At 37.4% G+C, this 21,173-nt stretch overlaps 1 protein-coding gene across 22 annotated transcripts in view; it reads left to right on the forward strand.

Annotated features, from left to right (window-relative positions):
* The window catches only part of SLC10A7 (solute carrier family 10 member 7), a 151,915-nt gene that overhangs the window by 9,199 nt on the left and 121,543 nt on the right, over positions 1–21,173 (forward strand). For 20 of the 22 annotated variants that reach the window (XM_080588689.1, XM_080588692.1, XM_080588691.1 and 17 more), the window contains one exon: positions 4,296–4,371. In XM_080588689.1, the coding sequence (XP_080444815.1) occupies positions 4,296–4,370 (75 nt within the window). In that variant the 3' untranslated portion in view covers position 4,371. Of the gene's footprint in view, positions 1–4,295; positions 4,372–6,108; positions 10,617–21,173 lie in introns of those variants that run through there. The other 2 variants (XM_080588693.1, XM_080588680.1) reach the window with 2 other exon arrangements.

The following is a 21,173-nucleotide window of genomic DNA, read 5'->3' on the forward strand; positions in this document are numbered from 1 at the left end:
CTCTGAAGTGCTGTGCTGGGTCTCAAGGAAGGCTGAGGGGGAAAAAGAAAACATTCTGAAGAAAACCATAAGTCTGTGAATAAATACTAAACATGCCACATATTGGTATTCTGTTTTGTTTCTAAACAGTCTGTACTGAGCATCTCTTGCATGTGTACAGATAGGGGCTCAGTATTTGCTCCTAGCTAAATAACGGGGGAAAGAAAAAAAGATGGAATAAATTTGAGATGAGCAGAAGCTACGCTACCATGAAAACAACGTGTTTTAAATCTGTGGTGTAGTCTGCCAGTGTGTGCTTCCAAAGTTGTATTGATGGTTCAGTGGTGCTAGATGTTATGAAAAATCCAAAGAATAAAATGTTTTTTCAGAATCAAAGGTAAATACCTAGGACCATGCAGCTACGCTGGAATATGTGAATACAAAATCAATTATTTTAGAAACCTACTTTTAAAAATCCCTGTTGTTTCTTAGTACTTGGTGAAACATTGCTTGGGGAGAGTTCCCTATCTTTAAAAGTTTAATGATAAAGCTCCTTGTGTTTACATTTTTACAAGGCCTGAGCCTAAAAGAGTGTTTTGTTCTGAAGTGGCTTCTCCAGGCCTTCCACCAAGAGTGAAGTGGTCTAAATGATACTGAGAAGATGAAATCTGAGACAAAATCACTTAAAAGTACTTAGCTTTGCTTAACAGTGTTAGTACATCAAGCTAATAACAAGGTTGCAGAGAATGTTAATTTGTGTTTTTCCTCAGCCAGAATAGAGAAAGGATTTTCCATAGTGACAGTCTCAGTTTCTGAAGTGGAAGGTATGAGAAGGTTTTTTGCTTTTTCCTCTTTTCAGCACTTCTCATCCCATCTTTCCTGATGGCTCTTGAGCCACTTTTGTGCTTAGTATTTAAGGGAAGTGAGCTTTTATGTGCACAAAAAAACCTCCATGTAAAACTACAATATATATGTATAGCTATATATGAAATAATATAATAATATGGCTATATTAAGGAAAAAAAAAGACTCCTTGCTACACATGGAGTCTAAACTAGCCTAATTTTTCATGTTACCATGTTTTGTGTTACCAGCGAGCTAGTACACTTGTTGCAAGCTGTCTTGCAAGCACCTGTTCCTTGAGTACTATTTCTGCTTTGGCCACATCTTGTCTTAGTACAGTAAATCTATTGTATTGAGATTTCTTTTAAAGAATGGTCAGATTGGAAAGTTTAATGAAGGGTTATTTGGAAAGATAGCTTTCTTGATAAATACTGCTTTTTGGGACACTGCTTAGACTATTTGCTATTTCGTGGCACTGAACACATCCACTGCAACTGTACCTTCAGTGCTGTCTGTTGGAGAAGCAATTGAGCTCTGTTCTAATTAGTTAAAATAACTCATTTCAAAGCAGATACTCACACATATACATATGAGTACATGAAAGTAGACTGAAGAGAGGAAGTGAGGACTGCCTGTACTTTGCCTGCTCTATATATCTGGAGTTCATCGTAATGCCCCACAGGTGTAGTTTTTATTCTCTAAAAATACTGAAATAACCAAACAAAAATGGGGTTTGGCAAAGTTACTTCCTCATCATGGATGTTTATCACTGTTTTAGTGGGAGCTGGCTGATCACCCTCACAAAGGCCTGGGAAAACAGGCATATGCTCCCGAGGGTGTTCAGCTCCCTTTTGGCAGGGTGGCACACCTGGGGACTGTAGTTCTGCTCTACTCTCTAGACAAGGTTATGCTTAAAGGGCACAGTCAAGCCCACAGGTAATTCCCTGCATTGCTTCAGAATGAGTGGTAGATTCTCCCATCCTTCATAACAGTCTATTTCGCTGTGCTATTTGAGAGGCAAATTCAGGTGTTACCGGCTTTTCATCTCCGTTTCTACAGTTTTGTTTTGTTTTTCTCTGTGTCTGGGGTGATATTAGGAGGTTTGTTTTGCAGTTATTTTGAAATATATAAAATAGAGGAGGAACTGACATCACCAAGCATCTTTGAAGTTCGTTTTTTTGTTAACTGACTAGATTTTGCAATGACAGGATCTCTTTGAAAAAGAACATGATGCAGCTTATTAGTGTTTGCGCAGGCTCACCTCTTCTACTCTTAGCATATAGCATTTCCAGCACCGTTGGTAAGGCGCGAGATGCGAAGTCTAATACAAGATACAGCTTTGGTAGTTACATATCTGAAATACGTGAATTTGGAGCTTAGTACTCAGCTGTCTGCAGTATATCAATAGAACAGGTATTATTTATTGCCCTTCAGCAAGGGTTTAGACCCCTGATATTAGTGCTTATAACACTGCCTGAATGAGTAGAATATTTCAATTTTTTCGTTGTCTGTAATAATCTGTTGGCTATTAGAAGAACTAGTTTGTATATTGCTAGGGTTGCATATAGCTAATATAAAGCAAGAAAAAAAGGTGGTCAGGCGATTTACATGAATGTTTCGATACACATGATTAAAAGTATTTCCATTTAGTGGACTAGTGGACCAGGACTTTTGTGGATAGATATTTTCCTATAATGGATATTTAGAACCGTAGCTTGATAATGCTTTTTGTTTTTTAATTCCAAATATATTATTACAAATTTGAGAAGGTTCACAGAGATTGTGTTATTAAACCTTTCTCCTCTTACAGTGTGGAAAATCCCTGTCAACTGACATGCATACACTTGCACACATTTCATACCTTTCTGGATAACTTTGAACTTTAATCCACCCTTATTAGTGCAGGTGAGAAGTTCAAGGAGCTGACTGCCAAGAGACCACATAGGAAGAGGGATAGTAGTATTGCAGCTCATAGAGGGGATGGATATCAGAGTCACCATTTGTTCATCTGCTGTATATTTTTGTATATATTTGGGGGGGATACACTAAACTTTCCAGACCATTTTTTTTCCTGTGTTTCTCTTTTTTTCAATGTGAGCCTATCCTGCCAAGCACTGACAACTCCCTGCTTCCATAGACTTCACTCTAAGCTGGAGGTCCTATGTACTTCCAAGGTGGTGCTTGGCAGTTTGTGGGATTGAATTTATATAATGCTTACATTGGTTGCCTTTTTCCTTTTCCACAGTGTCTGTAGCTGACTGAATACTTTTGTTGTCATTTACCCTTTTCTTCTATTTAAGCTGTTTGTATTTTTGCAGTATATCAATTGCACTGTAATATGCTCCCTGTTGTTTGGATTTAGTGCTTCTGTTTGCTATAGCTTTTTGACACTGCATTTCTTGGGGATGGATTAACATAGTTACAAGTACAAAGCAGGTCACCACTAGTAATTGTGTTCTGAACTAGAATACTGTCTCAAACTCCAGTACTTTAAAAACAAAAGTAGATTCCATGTTTCGGGGAATTCACAGATCATTTAATTTCCTGCTTTCCTGTTCCTTCTAACTCAGCACAGGTGGTACTTCCCTCCTCCACCAGAAGGATTATTTTACTTAAGTTAATCATAACCTGTTGTGGTGTGTTCTTGTTTTTTCTCAATACATATATAAAACAAACCAGTTTTGTAATAACCACTTTTTTGTGGACTGTATTTAAAACAAAAGAAAGCTCACAAATTTCTCACTTTGCAACAACATTTACTATATACATTGGTAATTTTGCAGCACAAACAGTGGAAGAAATGACAGATGATATATTTTAGACTTCTAAAATGTTGGATAAAATTATTGACATTTCTATTAGTGGAAGTCAAATGACTTTACCACGAAGTGAAAACATATATAAAAATATAACATTTGATGGCCTCTTAACTTTCAGGAAATAAAAAGCTTAATTGTGATATATATATTTTTTGTAGTAATGGCTGATGGAAAACATAGTGGAAACCTAAAATAGCGGGCATGGTTCTTCTAGTTCTTGCACTTCTTAGTAGTCAATGTTTTCATCACTAAAGTTTGTTTTTTTTTTTTTAAGAAGTTAAGCTTTTGCATCCTTTTATTCTTTTTTTCCAAATCGATAACTGCATCTCAGCACGCTACAGACTTAACTACATTAGGACATACGATGCAGTTATCTTTGAGATATATGTGTAGATATATTTGTGAATGGTAAATAAAGTGATGTGTATAGGGAAATTAAGTCGCAGAGAGATCAAGCGTTTTTTTAGTAAATGGTGATATGACTTCTCGGTGTGGTGTTGGTGAGAGAAAGCATAGAAATTATGCCAGCTGGTACAGGGCTGTAACTACAATGCAAACTGATTGTGTTTGCTCAGCTATGTGGTATTTAAAGATTTTACCTTGTATAGTATTTCCACCTGTGGGGAACATAATGTTTCTTTTTGTTGTTTTCAGCTTGCAGACTGTAGGCTGCATGCCACCTCCTGTGTCTTCTGCAGTAATTTTAACCAAAGCTGTTGGTGGAAATGAGGTGAGTTTTCATTTTGTTCGGGAAAGTGTTTTTTTTTTTTTTAACAGAAGTGTGAAAAAATAGGTATTCATTTATTATGAACTTGCGTGGCAAAACACTAACTGCAGTGTGATGCTGTTGTGGTTTGTAAAAACTTCTTGAATTAAAGCTTGGGTATTGTGTTGGTGTCAAACAAAGGAAGTAGCGATGCATTCATTACCTGATGGCATTGGTCAAGCTGACAGAAGCTCAATTTTCTGAGGCAATAGAAATGTTTCTGATAGAAATTGGTATTAACATCTTTCTGCTTGTTGTTGCTTTGTAATTCCTAACCGTATAATGTTTGTATGCTGTGTACTGTTTATCTCAGAGACCACTAGGTTTTTGGAGGAAGAAATGTCCTTGCAGTGCTTGTCTGAACAGTGTCTATTATTAAGGGACCCTGTAGCAGGAGTTCCCCAAGCTAGAAGCTGCAAATGTAGCAAGTGAGATGATGGAGACACAAAAATGAATTTGAATCCTATAATGTTGTTTGAGACTGCATGAAATTAAATTTCTGGGAGCTCAGGGTTCTTTGTCAGTGATGTAATACAAAGTTCTCAACAGAAGGGAAATGCTGGAATTGAGGTTGTCTGTGGAAACTCAGTTTGGTCACATTATGTTTCTGCCTTAAAGTGGCATGTGCTGTCAATTCAGACTGTTTCTTTCTCCATAAAATACAATTTTTAGGAATACCAGGTAGCCAGTGTTTAGGAAATGAATGCAAGTGTGATAGTTAATAAGGTTCTTTCCTTTAGATCTGCTTCTTTGTAACTGCAGAAGCTGGATGAAACATGCTGCATAAGGAAGGGAGAGAAAAACCCTAGAAGAGGTTGGTTTCAAAGCTAGGATTGTTGTGGTGCACTTCTGGACTCTTAGAGCCAATTCTTAATTCAGTGATAGAGCTTCTGCATGAGGTTGGATGAACTGCATTTTTAAAATATGGCCATTAGGTGTGTACTTCTCATTTTCTGAGTTCAGACTCTTGGGACCGATTACTGTCAGCTTTGAAAACGCATGATAGCACTGAAATAGATTGAAGTTGTACTTTGTACTGACAAAGTGCTGTTTAATTGCTCTATCCTCTGAAGAGAGACCCAAAGCATCTCAAGTCAAGCATCTCTAATTATGGGCAATCCTGATGCACATCACTGTCTCACTTTGCTACCTGAAAACAAGGATCTTAAAATTGTCTGATGGAGGTGCTGTGAAGTGGATTAATTAGTGTAAAGAAATAATTCAGGTACATAATAGTGAGCAAAAGAGAAATAAGTTTTCTAGTTGTGATTTTAGATCTAGGTGCTGTAAATTATAAGATGCCCCATAGTGAACAGTGAGGATGAAATGAGCTATTGAATGAGTGATCATTCAGTGTTAGCAGTGTCAGTCCTATCCTCAGAACAAGGAAAAGATCCTCTGGAAAAAAAATAAGGTGTGATTGGTTAGTGGAAGACAGTATCATAAAGCATCTGTGTGTAGGGGTGAGAGAGATGCTTTCATTTCTTCATGATTAGAGTTTACTTTTATATGGTAATATTCTTTTGGTGCAGTGTATGTGTCGGTTTTTTATACCAGCTGAAAACCAGACATTCTATCATGTGAAGCTCAGGTTGTAATTGTATATGTCATGGACAAAGTAAGCTTGAACCTCTCATTCTTCTGTACTGAACTGGTGTTGGAGGAACGTAAAAATGCATATCTTGTTAATGATTTTTACAGATAACCGTTGACAGCAGAGGCAGAGTGAGTCAAGAATTAGGTCTTTGGACCTGTGAGTTCTCAGTCAGGCTCTAGGAAGGTAGGACATGAGTTGGACTCTGGTTCTTGTGGGTCCCCTTCCAACTTTGGATATTCTATGAATGTTTGCAAAAGAGAAACATCCTTTAAACATGTTTGCTGTAGGCGAAGTGTGTGGCAACTTTATTGCTAAAATTGAGCAAGTTTCCAGTGCAAGCAGATTTTTGAAATATGATGCTTCTCTGTCATTCATAATATTAGTTTTTCTTCTGAAGAGCAGCAAATCACATCCTTTGTGCTAGGGAAGAGCCTCTTATCTGTCCTTGCCACATTTCACCTAAGCTGTTGCTGATACCTTTCTCTTTAACACATGAGCAGAACAATGCTTTTTTTTCCCATTTTAATTTAAATCAATTCTCATGCATGAAGAAGAATTTAAATGTGGGAGTTGACTAGAAATACAAGCGTTTGTACTGTGAGAGCATTTGTTCTTAACAATGTCCCTTAAATTGCCGTTGTTTCATCAGGTGTGCTTCCGTAACCTGAAGAAATTGATTTGTCTGAGGGTGTATCTACACTGCATAATGTAATATGAAGATAAATGAGCTTGCTCAGAAGCAATATAGTGAGGGAGCACCACAAGAGCTAATTAGTCTCAGAAGTGTCCTGCCGCTATAGAGAGCAGGCACACCCTGAATAAGTGCTGTGTAGACCTCTGGATTTCTTGAGAGACAGCATATGGCAGTTATGGTAGTTGACTGTGTACAGAGGGTTTTAGGTTTTCTTTATTTAAGTAGTAGTGACTGTTGAATATCAGTTTGGACTTAGGTAATTCCTATGGAGGTATCAGGCACTGTGGTGTGGTGGGGCTGAGACATGGTTTCTGTTTTCAGCTCTGTCATTAACCTTTTGGGTGAAACTGAGTGGGGTATTGTACCTCTGGGGTTAGCAGTAATGGGTACTGGCAACTTCTTTGTGGAGTGTTTGAAGATCAGTGCTGAAAAGCCTTATGTAAGGCATGTTGTTCTGGGAAAAGGTGATTAAATATTTGGTCAAGTGCTTAGAAAGAGTCTACATCATTAGAAGCCGCTTCATATCAACTGGATTTTGTTGTATACCAATTAGAAAAATTGGTTGTGAGATGCTAAAATTGAGAGTTTTGTTAATCTTACAAGGATAGTTTTTTTAGTTGATACATGCCAGAGGGCAGCAAATAAAATGTTCTGCCTTTGCTGGCTAAGGAATTTGTGATCAGCAAAGCTAATAGTAAGAATTATCATTAAACGGTTTACTGTTTCAAAAGTTAGTGTTCTGGGATTTTGGGTAAACCCAGGTAAACTAAAAATCTTTTATTTAACAGTCAGTGTTTAATAGCAACTATACAATTTACCAGTATTGGCGCCTTTGCTTGCTGTAGCTGTGGCATTAAGGTGGGGAGAAGCATGCTGTTGTGATAGAGGCTTCCAAGCATTTTAGTGTTTGAACATGGAAATTAACATCTTCAGCTAGCTCTGATATGTGAGTGATTGGGTGGCTTGGGGGACTGGAAAGAGCTTTCTTCAAAGGTCATAGGAACTATAGGAGGAAAAAGATCTCTGTAGCTGTGTAAGGGAGAAATGGAAAGGGAACAGATAAATAGGCTGAAAAACAGTAGCAGAGTTCATAGGTGTGTTCACTTCTTTTTTTTCTGCTGTCAGTGGAGGAGAAATTCAATGTTGACATTAGAGTGCAAGAACAGAAGATTGTGGCTGCAAAGAAAATAGGAATGCCTAGTTCACTCTCAGTACTGGTTGTTAAAAGAGACTAAAGACAGGCTTTTCAAATCTCATTTCCTTACATATCACCAGTGATAGCAGCAGTAGAAGCGTTCAGCTGTTCAAGACAGTGTCTCCAGCGCTTCAGAATAACTTGTGTACCACTAGCAATACAGGTGCCACATCTTGGAAATATCTGACAGGCAGCATTGCAAGGAATTCAGCTGTGGGAGATGGAAGAAGAGATGGTGGAGATCAAAATATCTGTGCAAGTATCTACCTACATAATCCAGATGAGTTGCGAGCTGCTATTCTGTCTTGAGAGGTGTTGGCAAATGAGCAGTGTAAGTGGTAGGGGGAAGTCTTCTGTGCTTACTGAAAATCTTGGCTTTTGGAGGAGGAGGAAGGTTGGTAATGGCTACTCTTACTTCTCATGGGGTGGAAGTATGTGTTCTTGCTGTGATGAGTGGAAATAAAATTTGTGTCTAGCAGGGCTACCTGCTGACTCAGTGACCTATTCTTGGGTTTCTTCAGCTCATCTCCCTGATCTCTGTATGTGTGGATTGTTCTTTGAACTCTTTAAATTCTGGTTTCTTCTCTCCATTTCTCCCTCTAGCTCCTAATTTTCCATCATTTCTCATGGGATCTCTTCCTATATGTGGTTATTTCCGTTAACTCTGCAAACAGCTGTCTTAAATGGCCCATTCCTAGCTTTTGTTGCAAATAGACTTATTTCATCAGTAAAGCCTATGTCAGGTACAGAATTTAATTTTGTGCATATCAAGCTTATTTGAACAACAACAAAAAAAGTTCCCTTTCTCATGAGACCCCAGCTGGAGCACTGCATTCAGCTCCGGGTCCCCCAGCATAAGAAGGACATAGACCTGTTAGAGCAGGTCCAGAGGAGGGACACAAGGACACAATGTTGGAGCATCTCTCCTATGAGGAAAGGCTAGGAGAGCTGGGGATGTTCAGCCTGGAGAAGAGAAGGCTCTGGGGAGATCTCATAGTGGCCTTCCAGTACCTAAAGGGGGCCTACAGGAAAGCTGGGGAGGAGGGACTCTTTGCTGGGTAGTGTGGTGGTGATAGGACAAGGAGTAATGGCTTTAAACTAAAAGAGGGTAGGTTTACTTTAGATATTAGGATGAAATTCTTTACTCTGAGGGTGGTGAGGCACTGGAGCAGGTTGCCCAGAGAAGCTGTGGATGCCCCATCCCTGGGGGTGTTTAAGGCCAGGCTGGATGGGGCTTTGGGCAACCTGGTCTGGTGGGAGGTGTCCCTGCCCATGGCAGGGGGTTGGAACTGGGTGGGCTTTAAGGTCCTTTCCAACCCAAACCATTCTGTGAATCTTTGTACACTGGCAAAAATAAGGAGGTATCACCATGAACAATCAAAATCTAATTTTTAATTTTGTGACATTTTCTCATTTACTTAAATATTTCTGCCATCAGTAATGTTTATGAAATCTCATGATTTTTGAAGAGGACAGTCTTTGCTAGTTACAAAAATTGGAATGAAAAAAATCAGAAGGCCTCACTTGTGTTCTTAGCTCTTGTTGAGCCATGAAGGGTCAGAATTTTAATGACATTAGTGTTTGACAGCACCAAAAGCTGCTTAGCATCTTTTAAAAAAATCTTGTATTTTTTTCAATGAAATTATAAAACCTATTTCTTTAAAAGTCTACTTCTAACTATCCATTTCTGCAAGAGAGACAAATAAATGTCAGCATTTCAAGGTGCTATAAAGACAAACCTACTCAGAGCGTGCAGATCCTCAGACAGAAATGCTGCAGAAATGCCAGATATTACTACTAAGTATTCAGACAGCTAATGTCATACTCTCTTTAAGAATCAAAGTAATGAAGAAAAGAGGTTGACAATTAAATCTATAAGTCTATTATCAGTTTGGGAGGAAAAAACAATTTGTGATGACTTTTATGGCAACTTAATGGCATGTTTTTGAAAAGTATAACATAACAGGCAAGAACTGTGATGCAATTGTACAGATAAATTGTGGCGGACAGTTCATTTTATTGAAGAATACTTTGGCTATTTTGTTATCTCCTACACAACAAAGCTATTGATTTTTTTGTTTTGTTTTGGTTAAACTGTAGCTTATACAAAATCTTTTAAGGTGGTGTTTTTTTGTTTTTTTTTTCATGTTCCATATGGGTAGCATCTTTCCAAAAGGATGTTACGGCTTTTGTAAAACTAAGTGTTGCATATGTATGGCAAAATTTTGAAATATACAATAGAATATAATGAAGAAAGCTGTAAACATATTTCCAAAGTGAGATATGAAGTAAGAAGAAAGTTCTAAGAGTGATTTTTAAATTTATTTTTATGAAGCAAATGTAGACCATAAAACTTAATATAAATTTTAAAGGACCACACCAGCCTTTCTGGAAAAGAATTGGGGGAGAATAGTAACATTTTGTTATTATTGCCAACTGTTTGTTGGCAAAAATAAAAACATGCAAGAAGTTTAACTATTTTAAAGAACATTTAAGTTCTTACTGAGAAGTAAAATTCCTCTGTTTTTGAGTATTTTTGTTTTGTTTTGTTTTTAAGTAAAAACACAAAGGTGAACCCCTAACAGTGCTTCAAAGTCACAGGAAAGATTGATTTCTCTAAAAATATCCAAAGTTCTTTGAACTGTGTATATATGTACATTAACCTTTAAAAAAACCTGAAATGAATAAAAAAAAAAAAAAACAAGCTCTAATGGTTTGTGAGTCATACACTGCACCAGCATACCAAGAATGTTTATCCTTGGAAGGTAACACATGAACATTATGAAACAAAATTGTTTTAAGATCTTCAAATGAACTGTATGTGTCCTGGTCTTTAGTTGTCTTTGACAATATAGTTTTTTCTTCTCTAAATATAAGTGAAAACTTGCAATAACGTTATCTAAAATTTGATTTCTAAATAGCACTTAAAAGAGTGATAATTTTTAGGTTTTGTTTAAAAACAATAGAATGAAGTGACTTAATCTTTTAAAATTTAATACTGTAAAGGGAAAAACCTGTGATGAAATTTTTTTATTATTATTTCCTAAGTAATATATTTTGTCTACCCATGTAGACTAAGTACTTCTAGATGAGAATGTAACTAATTCTGCCGATACTACAGTGAAGTCTTTGGGAAATGTCTGTAGGTGTCAGAGGACAAATTTAGGGAAAATGTCTGTATTTCACATGTAGCAGTATAAAGAAATAACTGTAAGCATAAGCCTTGTATGTACATGGGAACTGTTGAGCTATTAAATTCACCCACTATATTCTAGTATTATGGTCTAATTTTTTATGTATCCTAAGAGTTTACTTTTCTTTTATCATTACTGTGCTTTGAGCAGATGTTTTTTATTGAACTATTTATTGACACTTAGGGTTTTTTCTTCCCTGAATAGTGAGTGCATTTTATATCCATCAATGCATAGGAGTAGCCGAAATTATTACTTACAATATGAATTTCATCACTATAATGCGTCCCAGTCACACAGCTCCATTAGATATCTCTGGAGTTCCTCATCATCTCAAGTCTTCTGTAACCTTAAAACAATTGTGGATTTTTTTTCCTTCCCTCCCTCATTGCTCTGCTTTCATTTATCATGAATAGTTCTAATACAGATCCACTATTACAACAGTTCAGAGCAGATGGGATTTCCAAAGGTACTCAGCACTGCTCTTAATTCAGTGGAAGCAAATTCAGCCTAATAGTGGAACTTCTGAAATCCCCAAATCTGAACATGTCACCTTCAAATTCTTTGCATCTGTTTGTACAAAGTTTAAGATTTTGCTGACACATTTGACAAGGAGCTCTTTTACTACAGTAAGGTGTCAGTGGATGAATTAGACTTGTGATAGACTTGTGAAAAAAGAATCAATTTTATTCCTGGTTGCCAGTACTTCTAATGCAGGGTCTTTTCACGTGGCTCATAAGGTGATCAGTGGAAAAAGCCCTTCTCCTACACTCCTGGGAGCCTGGAATTTTTTCACATCATCGTGCATTTTTGGGATTGGATTTTATGTCTCTTACTACTGGGTTTAAAATCGATTGATCTCTGTTCTTCCCTTTTCCTCACATTAGCTCTGAAGAGATCAGGCAGATGGACTAGATGATGTTTAAGGCCCCTTCCAACTGAACTATTCTATTCACCAAGTCACTGTGAGGACCCTGTTTCTATCCCCGTGTGTGTTTGAAAAAAAAATCTGTTCCACTGAGGTCACAAACCAAATGTAAGATGGTAGGCAAAGATGCTGTAGAGCAAAGAAATGAGGGAAATGCAATGAAAGATACTGCATCTTTTAACTGCATAACATTATTTACTGTAAGATGTATGGCAGAACTTGTAGGCTGTGCTTGTTCAGCCTTCTCAAATCTGGGGTGCTCGTAGCAGCTCTGCCATAATCTAAAATATAAAAAAACCTGTTTAAATTCTGCCAAACTGCCTGGGCTGTGTCTGGTATCTGGAAACTACCTGGAATTCTCATAGTCATGTGTTTTTTTTTTTTTACTGTGTTTGCTCAGCCATCCTAGATTTGCCTTTTTAAGTATTTTCAGAAGCCTTGCTGTCACTATTCTACAGGATGTGGCCATGGAAATGAGTTTTTTTGTTGTTGTTATTTTTTGTCTGCTATGGGACATCCAGTGTATGTTTAAGCTGTTCACGACAGCACAGGAAAAAAGGATGTTGTTCTCATGCTTGACAGAAATGGCTTTTTAAAGCAAGGTGGTTTTGTATTTGTCTTGATCTGCAGGTTAATTCACTGTAAAATTGTAGGGTGCAAGAGCTTCCTTTATTGAGCAGGGAGTGCTGTATGAAATGCATTGCCTTTGCAAAGCAAGGATAGGCACTGTTTGAACAAATCAGCAATGTTCTTATTAAAGTATTTACAGAGAGTGGGGTCTACTGCCCTGCTAAAAGTCAGCTTGGTTTTTAATCTTTATAGTTGTTCAAAAGAAATTGCAGATCTTTTACTGGTGAGGTAAATATGTTACTCTCCCTTCCACAGCCTTTAAAACAAAAGACCATCTTTTAGCAGAGTGATGGAGACTGGCAATACTTACTCTAAAGTGACAGCTTCAAAAAAATACAAGAGATTTGTTTGCAGTGGAGTGTCTTGTGGAGTCATAATTCCATTGAATGTCTGCACAATGACAACATTCACAGTACAGGGGTCCTTTTCAATGGTTACCTTTTGGCAAAGCAGTGCGGTTTGCTGGCCCTGAATCCTGGGGACATGCTGTGTTCTGGTTCTGCTGTCCCTCACCTGGTGGCTTGCAAAGCAAACACTAATTTAATATTAACTTTCATTTAACGATAAGCAAAGGGCTTAGTTGTTGCATGTGTTAGGATTGGTGTTAAATTACTGATTCAGGAGAAGACAAACTTTACAGCTTTGTTGCTTGTGTAAGTGGTTTATTTTCCGCAATGAACAATAAAAATGGTTCCTCTGACTTCTATTAATGTGCCCACTTGTCCATGTGGGCCTGGACTCTCTTGCATGAAGGGATGCTGCTGCAAATGGTTTAGCATGGTGGTTGGTGGCCTCAGCTTTGTGACTAAATGAAGGAATGTGTTTATAAGATTAGCTAAAGCTAATATGCAACAACATTAGTTGTCAAATATGGCATTAGTTCAGTATTTCTTTCTAAAAAAGAACATTTGAAATGATAATATATAGAACATTGCTAACATTTTGAAATCTCAAAAATACCTTTTATGTAAGATTGCTTGCAGCTCATTGCAGATAAACTGAAATCAAACTTGTCTATTGAGATAACAAACTGCCCTTAAGAGATATCTGTAGTGGATTTAGTCAAAGATAACATCATGGTTCTTGAAATTTGCAAGTTCTGAACAGTGACTTGCAAGGAGATAATGTGACATTGCTTCCCCTTCCTTATATCTGTCATTTGCTTGTTAAAATCAAAACCTGAGAGTATTTCACTTGGGAAGGTTTTTGTTTCTACTTAAGCACATTTTTAGCTGGTATGAATACATTTGCATAGTGGCTAATAGTAATATATAGGAAAGAAAGCGATCGGGTCTGCAAATTCAGTATTTGTTTTCTTCAGCTCCCTTTTTGGATATGCAAGTTAATTCCTGACTTGTACAAATCACTCGTGTACAACATTAAGAAGGATTTTCAGTTAAAATTACTATTATCTTTAAATTCACTTCTTTTTTTAAAGAAATTGAATTTATCAATTTATTCTTTCTTTCTCATCTTTATGGTTATGAAGGAACACTGAAGTTTTGGTCTTTTTTTTTTATTGTCAAGTGATTATATTTAATACATTTTAAAAAACCTGTCTTTAATACCGTAAAACCTCATTTACATTAAGAGACAAAACAATTTTCTACATTTGTTTGTTCATATAAAAATAAACTAGCCCAAATTTACTTCTCTCACAGAACTCTTATGAGAAGATAGGGTGTTCTAAGTGTTTCCAGTTTGTATTTTTCTGTTAGACTGTTTTTGTGTTTATTTGTTAGAACATTTGGCAAAAACTGTGGAGAGCAGTAGAGCAGCAAATTTTCTCTGATTCAAAAGCATTACTTCAGGCTCCAGTTTCTGGAAAATATTGGCCCTACTATGACTCTGAAAATAGCAAGCTGCTGTTAAACTGTTTTTGGAGATGTTGAAGAAAAGCCACATGCCTCCTGGGAGCTTTTTCAGATTTAAGGTCCCCATAGCCAGGTGTTTTCCTGCTCAGCTAGGGTTTTTGCTGGTGTTCCCTTGTGTGTATTGCCTTTTCTGTCTAAAATGTACCGGTTCTGCTGATACCTCTAGGTTAACAGGGACAGAGGGGAAATCACACCACTCAGAGTAGCTGTAGCAGGGGCTTGAACTCCTGTACTCACGTGGGGGGAGCCCCTGTGAGAAGATGGTAGAGTTTAGGAAATTTTGAGGGGCGAGGGAAGAGCAAAGGATCATCAGTGTGTTCAGCTTACTACAGGGTGCCCTGAAAGCACATCACCCCCCTATGATTTGTGTGTGGTGATGAAGTGGAAGTTTTACCATTAAACAGAATCTTTGCCAACGCATTCAGTACCTTGTCTTGTTCCCCCCCCCCACACTCCCTATGAGCTGGATTTCCAAACCATTTGCTTCTCTGGCTCACCACGTCCCCTTGCCGCCCTCAGGCCAACCTCTCAAGGCCCATGGTGTTTGCCTCCACATGCTGCTCTGTCTCAGGCCCACGTACGTGTCCCCAGGGAGCTGGTGGGAGCCAGCCGCTCGGCAGGGACGGCGCTACGTGGGAGCTGGCTGGAGCTGTGCTCACACCTGGCAGCATGTTACTGCTCATGGAAGTGCACTTCACGCTGCTTTTTAACCAGGGCTGCAAGCCTTATATTGAAGTGAATACAGTAGTTCCAATTTTATGTGTGTAGTTTTAGTAGTAAAAGGATGTGTAATAAGAAATACATGAGCAAATAAAATAGCACAGTTTATCGAAGAAAAGTCAGCAGCGAGAGACTGCTGCTGTAATGCAGCAGTTCTGATAATTATGTGGCTCATAAACTCAAAAGCATGTGCTTGAGCTGAATATTACTGTGTTTGAGTTGATAAGTCCAGAGCAATGGTATATTTCCTGAATTAATTTGCCAATTTACATATATTACTACTCCTGTGAAATTTTGAAACTCCTCGTTCTAGCAGATACTGTGCATTATTGCAGCAGAATTCCCGAAACATTCAATTTCTAGTGTGTGGATGGCTTTACTTAGCTAGACCTTTTTGTAGTTATATTTTATAACGATCTAAGTTCATTTAGTTTGTTGATATTGTTGCAGAACATCTGTAGTGTATACAGGATGTATGCTTTGATGCATACTGTGAGAGTGTTTCAGCTCTAACTGCATATCCAAAACCTTTTAAAAGGAAATCTCAATGAGTCCCATGGGGCAAAGTAAATTATTACATGTGGTGAACTCTTAAGTCATAGACCAAGGTCACGGCAGTGAGAGTGTATTTCAAAAAGGTTTTATCTGTGCTTGGAAAGCAAATGAAATCTCTCATCATTAACTTTAGAATTCTAGTTATGAGAGGATTTTCACTAGAGGTGAAAGATCAAGTTCATGGCGGACATAATGGAGTCTGAAAAGTTCTTTCTCAGACATAATACCAGGGCATGAAACATTCACTGAGGTTTTCACATCATCAACGGGGAGTTTACAACCTCTAATCCCGATACTGAAGATGAGAATTATTGTAATTATTTGCCATCCTTTGTGGCTTTATTTCAACCTTTTTAAATGAAAAAAAACACTTTTTTAATAATGTTGCAAAGACTTTTGGAAAATTTCGTAGCTTTTCAGCTATGTTGGTCTCTGTTACAGCATAAAGGCAAATACCTTCCTTAGTTAATAACAATAGTTCTTTCCTTCAATAGAAATATAATGTGGTAAACCTGAACAACGTTCCGGTCCCAACGGAATTAATCAAAGCACACTTGCATACAGTAATAACGGTATCCCTGTCCCGATCTGTTGATAGTCCACATAAAAAGAGACAAATATTGCAGTGAAACAGGGCAGAAAAGCATGAGTAGAACCGAGGTCTTCAGTGACCCAGACCATCATCCTGTCAGCAGAAATAGATATTCATTTGTCAGTTTATTCAGCAGACTTCTACATTGCTTCTAGACTTCACATGTGTGCATGCATGCATTTGAGTGATAGCAATGAGCAATAGAAATCTGCTCAATAGTGCAGAGTCTGAACTCTGTTACTGCGTCTTGGGAATGGTTTGGCAAATATCCCTGCCAATAACAGCACTCACTTGTTCACAGAGTTTACAGTGCTCAATTTGTTTGCTTGCAGAAGGGTTGAAATTTGCCAGGGTTGTGCTGCTTTTATAAGTAGAATATTAAGCAACCATATTCAAAAATGAAACCCTTTGTATTTGTACTCTGTCACGGAGGTTACTGAATTTACAAGAAGGTTTCATCTGTAGTGATTCAGTCCCATTTCTATGCCATTTCCCATCTAGATAAAATTCAAGGTTTGTGTTCTGTTTTCGTAAATCCTTTAATCTACTTTATGAAGAGGCATTTATTAAAAGGAATATTTGTTCCCTGAGTTACAGCTATAAATAACAAGGAGATGTATTTTTAGCAAGTGATACTTTAATTTCATTGAAAATACGAAAACAAAACCTTCTTTCTAGAGAATTAGCTTATACCTGGAACTAGAGAAAGCTTAAACAAGGAATGCCTATTAGGTTTCATTCATTTTGAAAGGAAGTACTTTGCTTAAGTAAAATGTGTTTTTAGGGAAACTTTTCATACATTCAATATACACGATTTCGTAAAAGTCCTATGACAAGAGGAAGCATGAGCTGGATTGACAGGTTACCCAGAATTCAAGAAATGACAACATTAAAGTTAGATTGGAATTGAATTTTTATGTCTATGGATATATTTTATGATTCTGTTTTTAAATTGCACGATCGCATGCCATTTTCAAAAACATATCCTGTAACATATTTTTCTGTAATGTTGATGTCACGTGTTATCTTAAAAGTACTTGCTATACTTTCATTATCCAAATGGTACAGACTATCTGTGTCAAGTGAGACTTTTTATATGGGTTATGTTCTCTAAGGTGTACATTTTAATAGTGTAGTCAATGGCCTCTCTTATACATTTTCTCTACAGCCAGCAGTGCAGCCTCTTTTGTATAGTTGTGGGGCGTTTCTATTTCTAAGCATAGACACAAACTTCTGTGACCTACCAATGCTAGCACATTTTTGCTATTCATACCACCCATGTCGATAACTTCTGCATGGCTTGATTCTCTGCAGTTTATGATCTGAGAAAGTCAGAACAATAGATGTTATTTGTAAGTATGGCATACCCAGAAAATACGCAGTGTTGTAAAATGCTGTCTGCAAATCCCTTCTGAAAATGAAGTAAAGCCACAAAGACATCTCTGCTCCGTAAGGGGTCTGCTGTCATGACCGCTTGAATAACAAACGTCTGCGTTGCTACTTGTGGTTTTTCAAACCTTCCTGATACTCACAGTAGTCATCAGCAGATAACAACAAAATACTTACCTTGTGCTCACATTTCGTTGTTTTAGTTGATTCCTCAGCATTTTACTTTTCAGTTTCCTTTGTATTACATTGACATTAAATCAGTTTGTAACATTTTTCTCTCTTTTTAAATAAAGGTACATTCAAAATAGTAGCCTCTGCCTTAGTTCCAATTACCTTGTTTTATTGAAATATGAATTGTAGAATGTTACAACACTTTATAGCCCAGGTATTTTGTGAGTCTGAACTCTCTGAGTCGTAAACAGGATTCAGATGTATTCACAGTTTTTTTTCTTTAAAGCATGCACAATTTCTTTCTTGTCATCTTATCAGTGCTGTTATGTTTACCACCCTGTCAGTCTCCCCTTGCCCCAGTATTTTTGCGTATTATTCACTGCATCCCCTGTAAGCATTTTGTCATGTCTTTAAATGATCACCCTGATTTTAATTTTCCTCCCCTTTCAAATCACTAGCCAGTTCCAGCATGTTGTTTGTCTTTCCTTACTAATATGCAGGCACGCTGAAATCTGCAGTAGACTATTTCCCAGCTGCCCAGACTGCTCAGTCCTACTAGCAGTCAGTGCTTCTAACTTTCAAGAGTATTTTACTTGAGCAAATCGCTTGCTATGCTAGTTTATCATAAAGTATCTGGTGAGGTGGATGGCTAATTTAGCAACACTTTCAGTACACTGTATTCATGGTTTCTTTATAAGCTCTTGTGGTTTTTTTTTTCTTGTTTTGTTTTGCAAGTGGCAGGGGGCAAGAGAGTCTTCTCATACTCTGTAATAATTTTTTCGCACCTAATGCAGATCTGCCATACAAGCAAATTTTAAGGAGATTTCCTGTCTTTCAAACTTCAAGCTCCTGAATTGTGCAGCGCAAGGCAATGGAAAATTTAATTTTGTCAGGTTATTTCTGCCTGTGGAGCATATTGTAATATGCTGAGACTTTATTTTGAGCCATCTCTCTTCTTAGATGTTTTTACAAAACTAGAAATAGTTGAATTTTGTTTTCCTGCCAATTAGCACATGCCAGCTGCTACCAGCAACAGAACACCTGTGCTGCTGTTGAGGCTACCTGGAAACTTGTGCCTGATTCTTCTCTTTCATCTGAGTGTAAATCAGTTATGTGTCTGTTGAAATCAAAGCAATGGGCTGAGTAAGTCGGAGTAAGACTTGCAAATGAAAACTGGGGTCTGTATGATTCACAGTAGGTGGATTCCAGCAGTAGTATTTGGTCCTAACTAGTCTCATTAAGCAAAAGTGTGCAGTTGATGTAAAACACTAGGTGGATATATAAATAAGTATGTTTTTGCATTTTTGCCCACTGTATTCTCATTTTGTTACTGCCATTTTGTAAATGGCTTTGTTTCAAAGAAATGAAACTGTGCCTATAAATTTAAAGTAGAAAATTGGAGACAAGTATCAGTATTGTTCATGCCATGAATGCTTCTGAAGGCAGAGCTGTATTTAAGTGTATTTCATTAGGTTGTAGAGTAACCATATTTATCTTTCTGTAGGAAGTGTCTTTGTCAGGAAATACCACCACGCTTGCCCTGTGCTATCGCCTTATGCAGGTATTAGAGGCATATAAAGACATCTTATTAGCTGATGAGCGGTTTAATTACAAGACAAGAAACAGCTTTGAGTGGAGGAAATGTGGAATTCTTCCACCTCCATTCAGAAGCCTATTCCCTTCAACCTTCACCGGAGGTAAAGGCAGCCTCCAAAACCTGGGTGAATTTCATCAGAGTTGTTTATGGATGTTTTCTCCAAGGTTTGCTCATACATACAGAAATAAACTATCCAAATGAAGAACTGCATAACGTACGTGCAGTCAGCAGTGAACTGTACAGTAATACTGTTAAATGGCTTAGATTAGGAAATAAAGAGAGGATGTAACAGTTGTATGCACAGCATTTCATGTACATGTTGAAATCAGGAGCCCTAGATAGACATTAGTACTTTGGAAGGATTAATGGATCTGCAGTGAGATCAATGCTTGTCATTAAAAATACCGTTCATGAACTGTTTTTCTGTAGACTGACCACGTTCTTGGAGAAGTTCCACATGTTGTTCAAGACATTACTGATATCCAAAATGGCTTTTCCTCTGTCTGTTCCACTGTTATGTCAGATATATGGAAGGTATTCCATTCCGTTTCCAAATTAGGAGAAGTGTTAACGTGAATTTTGTTTGAAGACCTTTTTTCTCTGGAGTTTACTTTCATATTTGATTTGCCTTTGTATGGATATATTGGCATTCCTGTCATGCTGCTGTGCTCACTTCTTCCAGCTGCTGACTTTTTGGAGAACGGCTGTGGGGGTTTTATTTATTGTTAGAAAACCTCACTGAATAGCTGTGATTTTCTGATGGATAGTGGAAGACGGCATTAGTTTCCACTGTTTGGATACCCATAGCACCTTAATTACTACTCAGAGTAAACCGAGGAGTATTTACTTGCTGAAACATTGGTTTATTTGCTGTTGGAGTTGTGGTGATGGCATATGGCTTTGAAAATATGTCTGTTGAATGTATGTGGAGTTGTAGTAGTAGTATTTAAGATGATCCTATAAAAACATGCTTACTTTCAGACACTGCAAGAAATCGTTGTTAGAATCTATGTCTACATCCTCTGTATTTTTCTGTCTTTAATATGTACGATTAGTAAGGGGCTCGCTTGCTTAATTGACTAACCATTTATCTTCTGTATATTTAGTGAAGTGATCTTATATATTCATGTGTGGAATATTGTTTGTTGTTGTTTTAAAAGGAGTAGGGAAGGTAAGTGTGAAGGATGCACCATTAAGGGTTCTGTGGCAAGCGAAGACAGCAGGTTTATAATTGTTTACAAGGCATAAAATACCAAAATTAAAAGTCCACATTGTACTTATTTTCATTTTTTTTTGTTACTTATACTGGTGCAATCTTCACTGATGTAGTCACATGCTATTTTTTAAACATGTAAATTTGACCTGTTTTACCTCAAATGCTTTTCTTATTACACTGTAGTTTGGATTGTTCTGCAATAGATGATGTACTAGTAAATACAGTATAAGTTTTTAATGTAGTATTGTGGAATATTTTATGAGTTTTTCTGACTTGTTTCTGTTGTGTAAAGCTGCATAGCTACTTGCAAGCTACAGCAGTCATAGAAGGCATCAACTAAACTGTAACAGGCTGACACAGCAAAGCTTTTAAGAGAAACATCTGTTGAGCAAATATTTTATATAGACAGCATACAAA

This window comes from Anser brachyrhynchus (assembly GCF_964034855.1).
Source record: "Anser brachyrhynchus genome assembly, chromosome: 4".
Taxonomy (NCBI): domain Eukaryota; kingdom Metazoa; phylum Chordata; class Aves; order Anseriformes; family Anatidae; genus Anser; species Anser brachyrhynchus.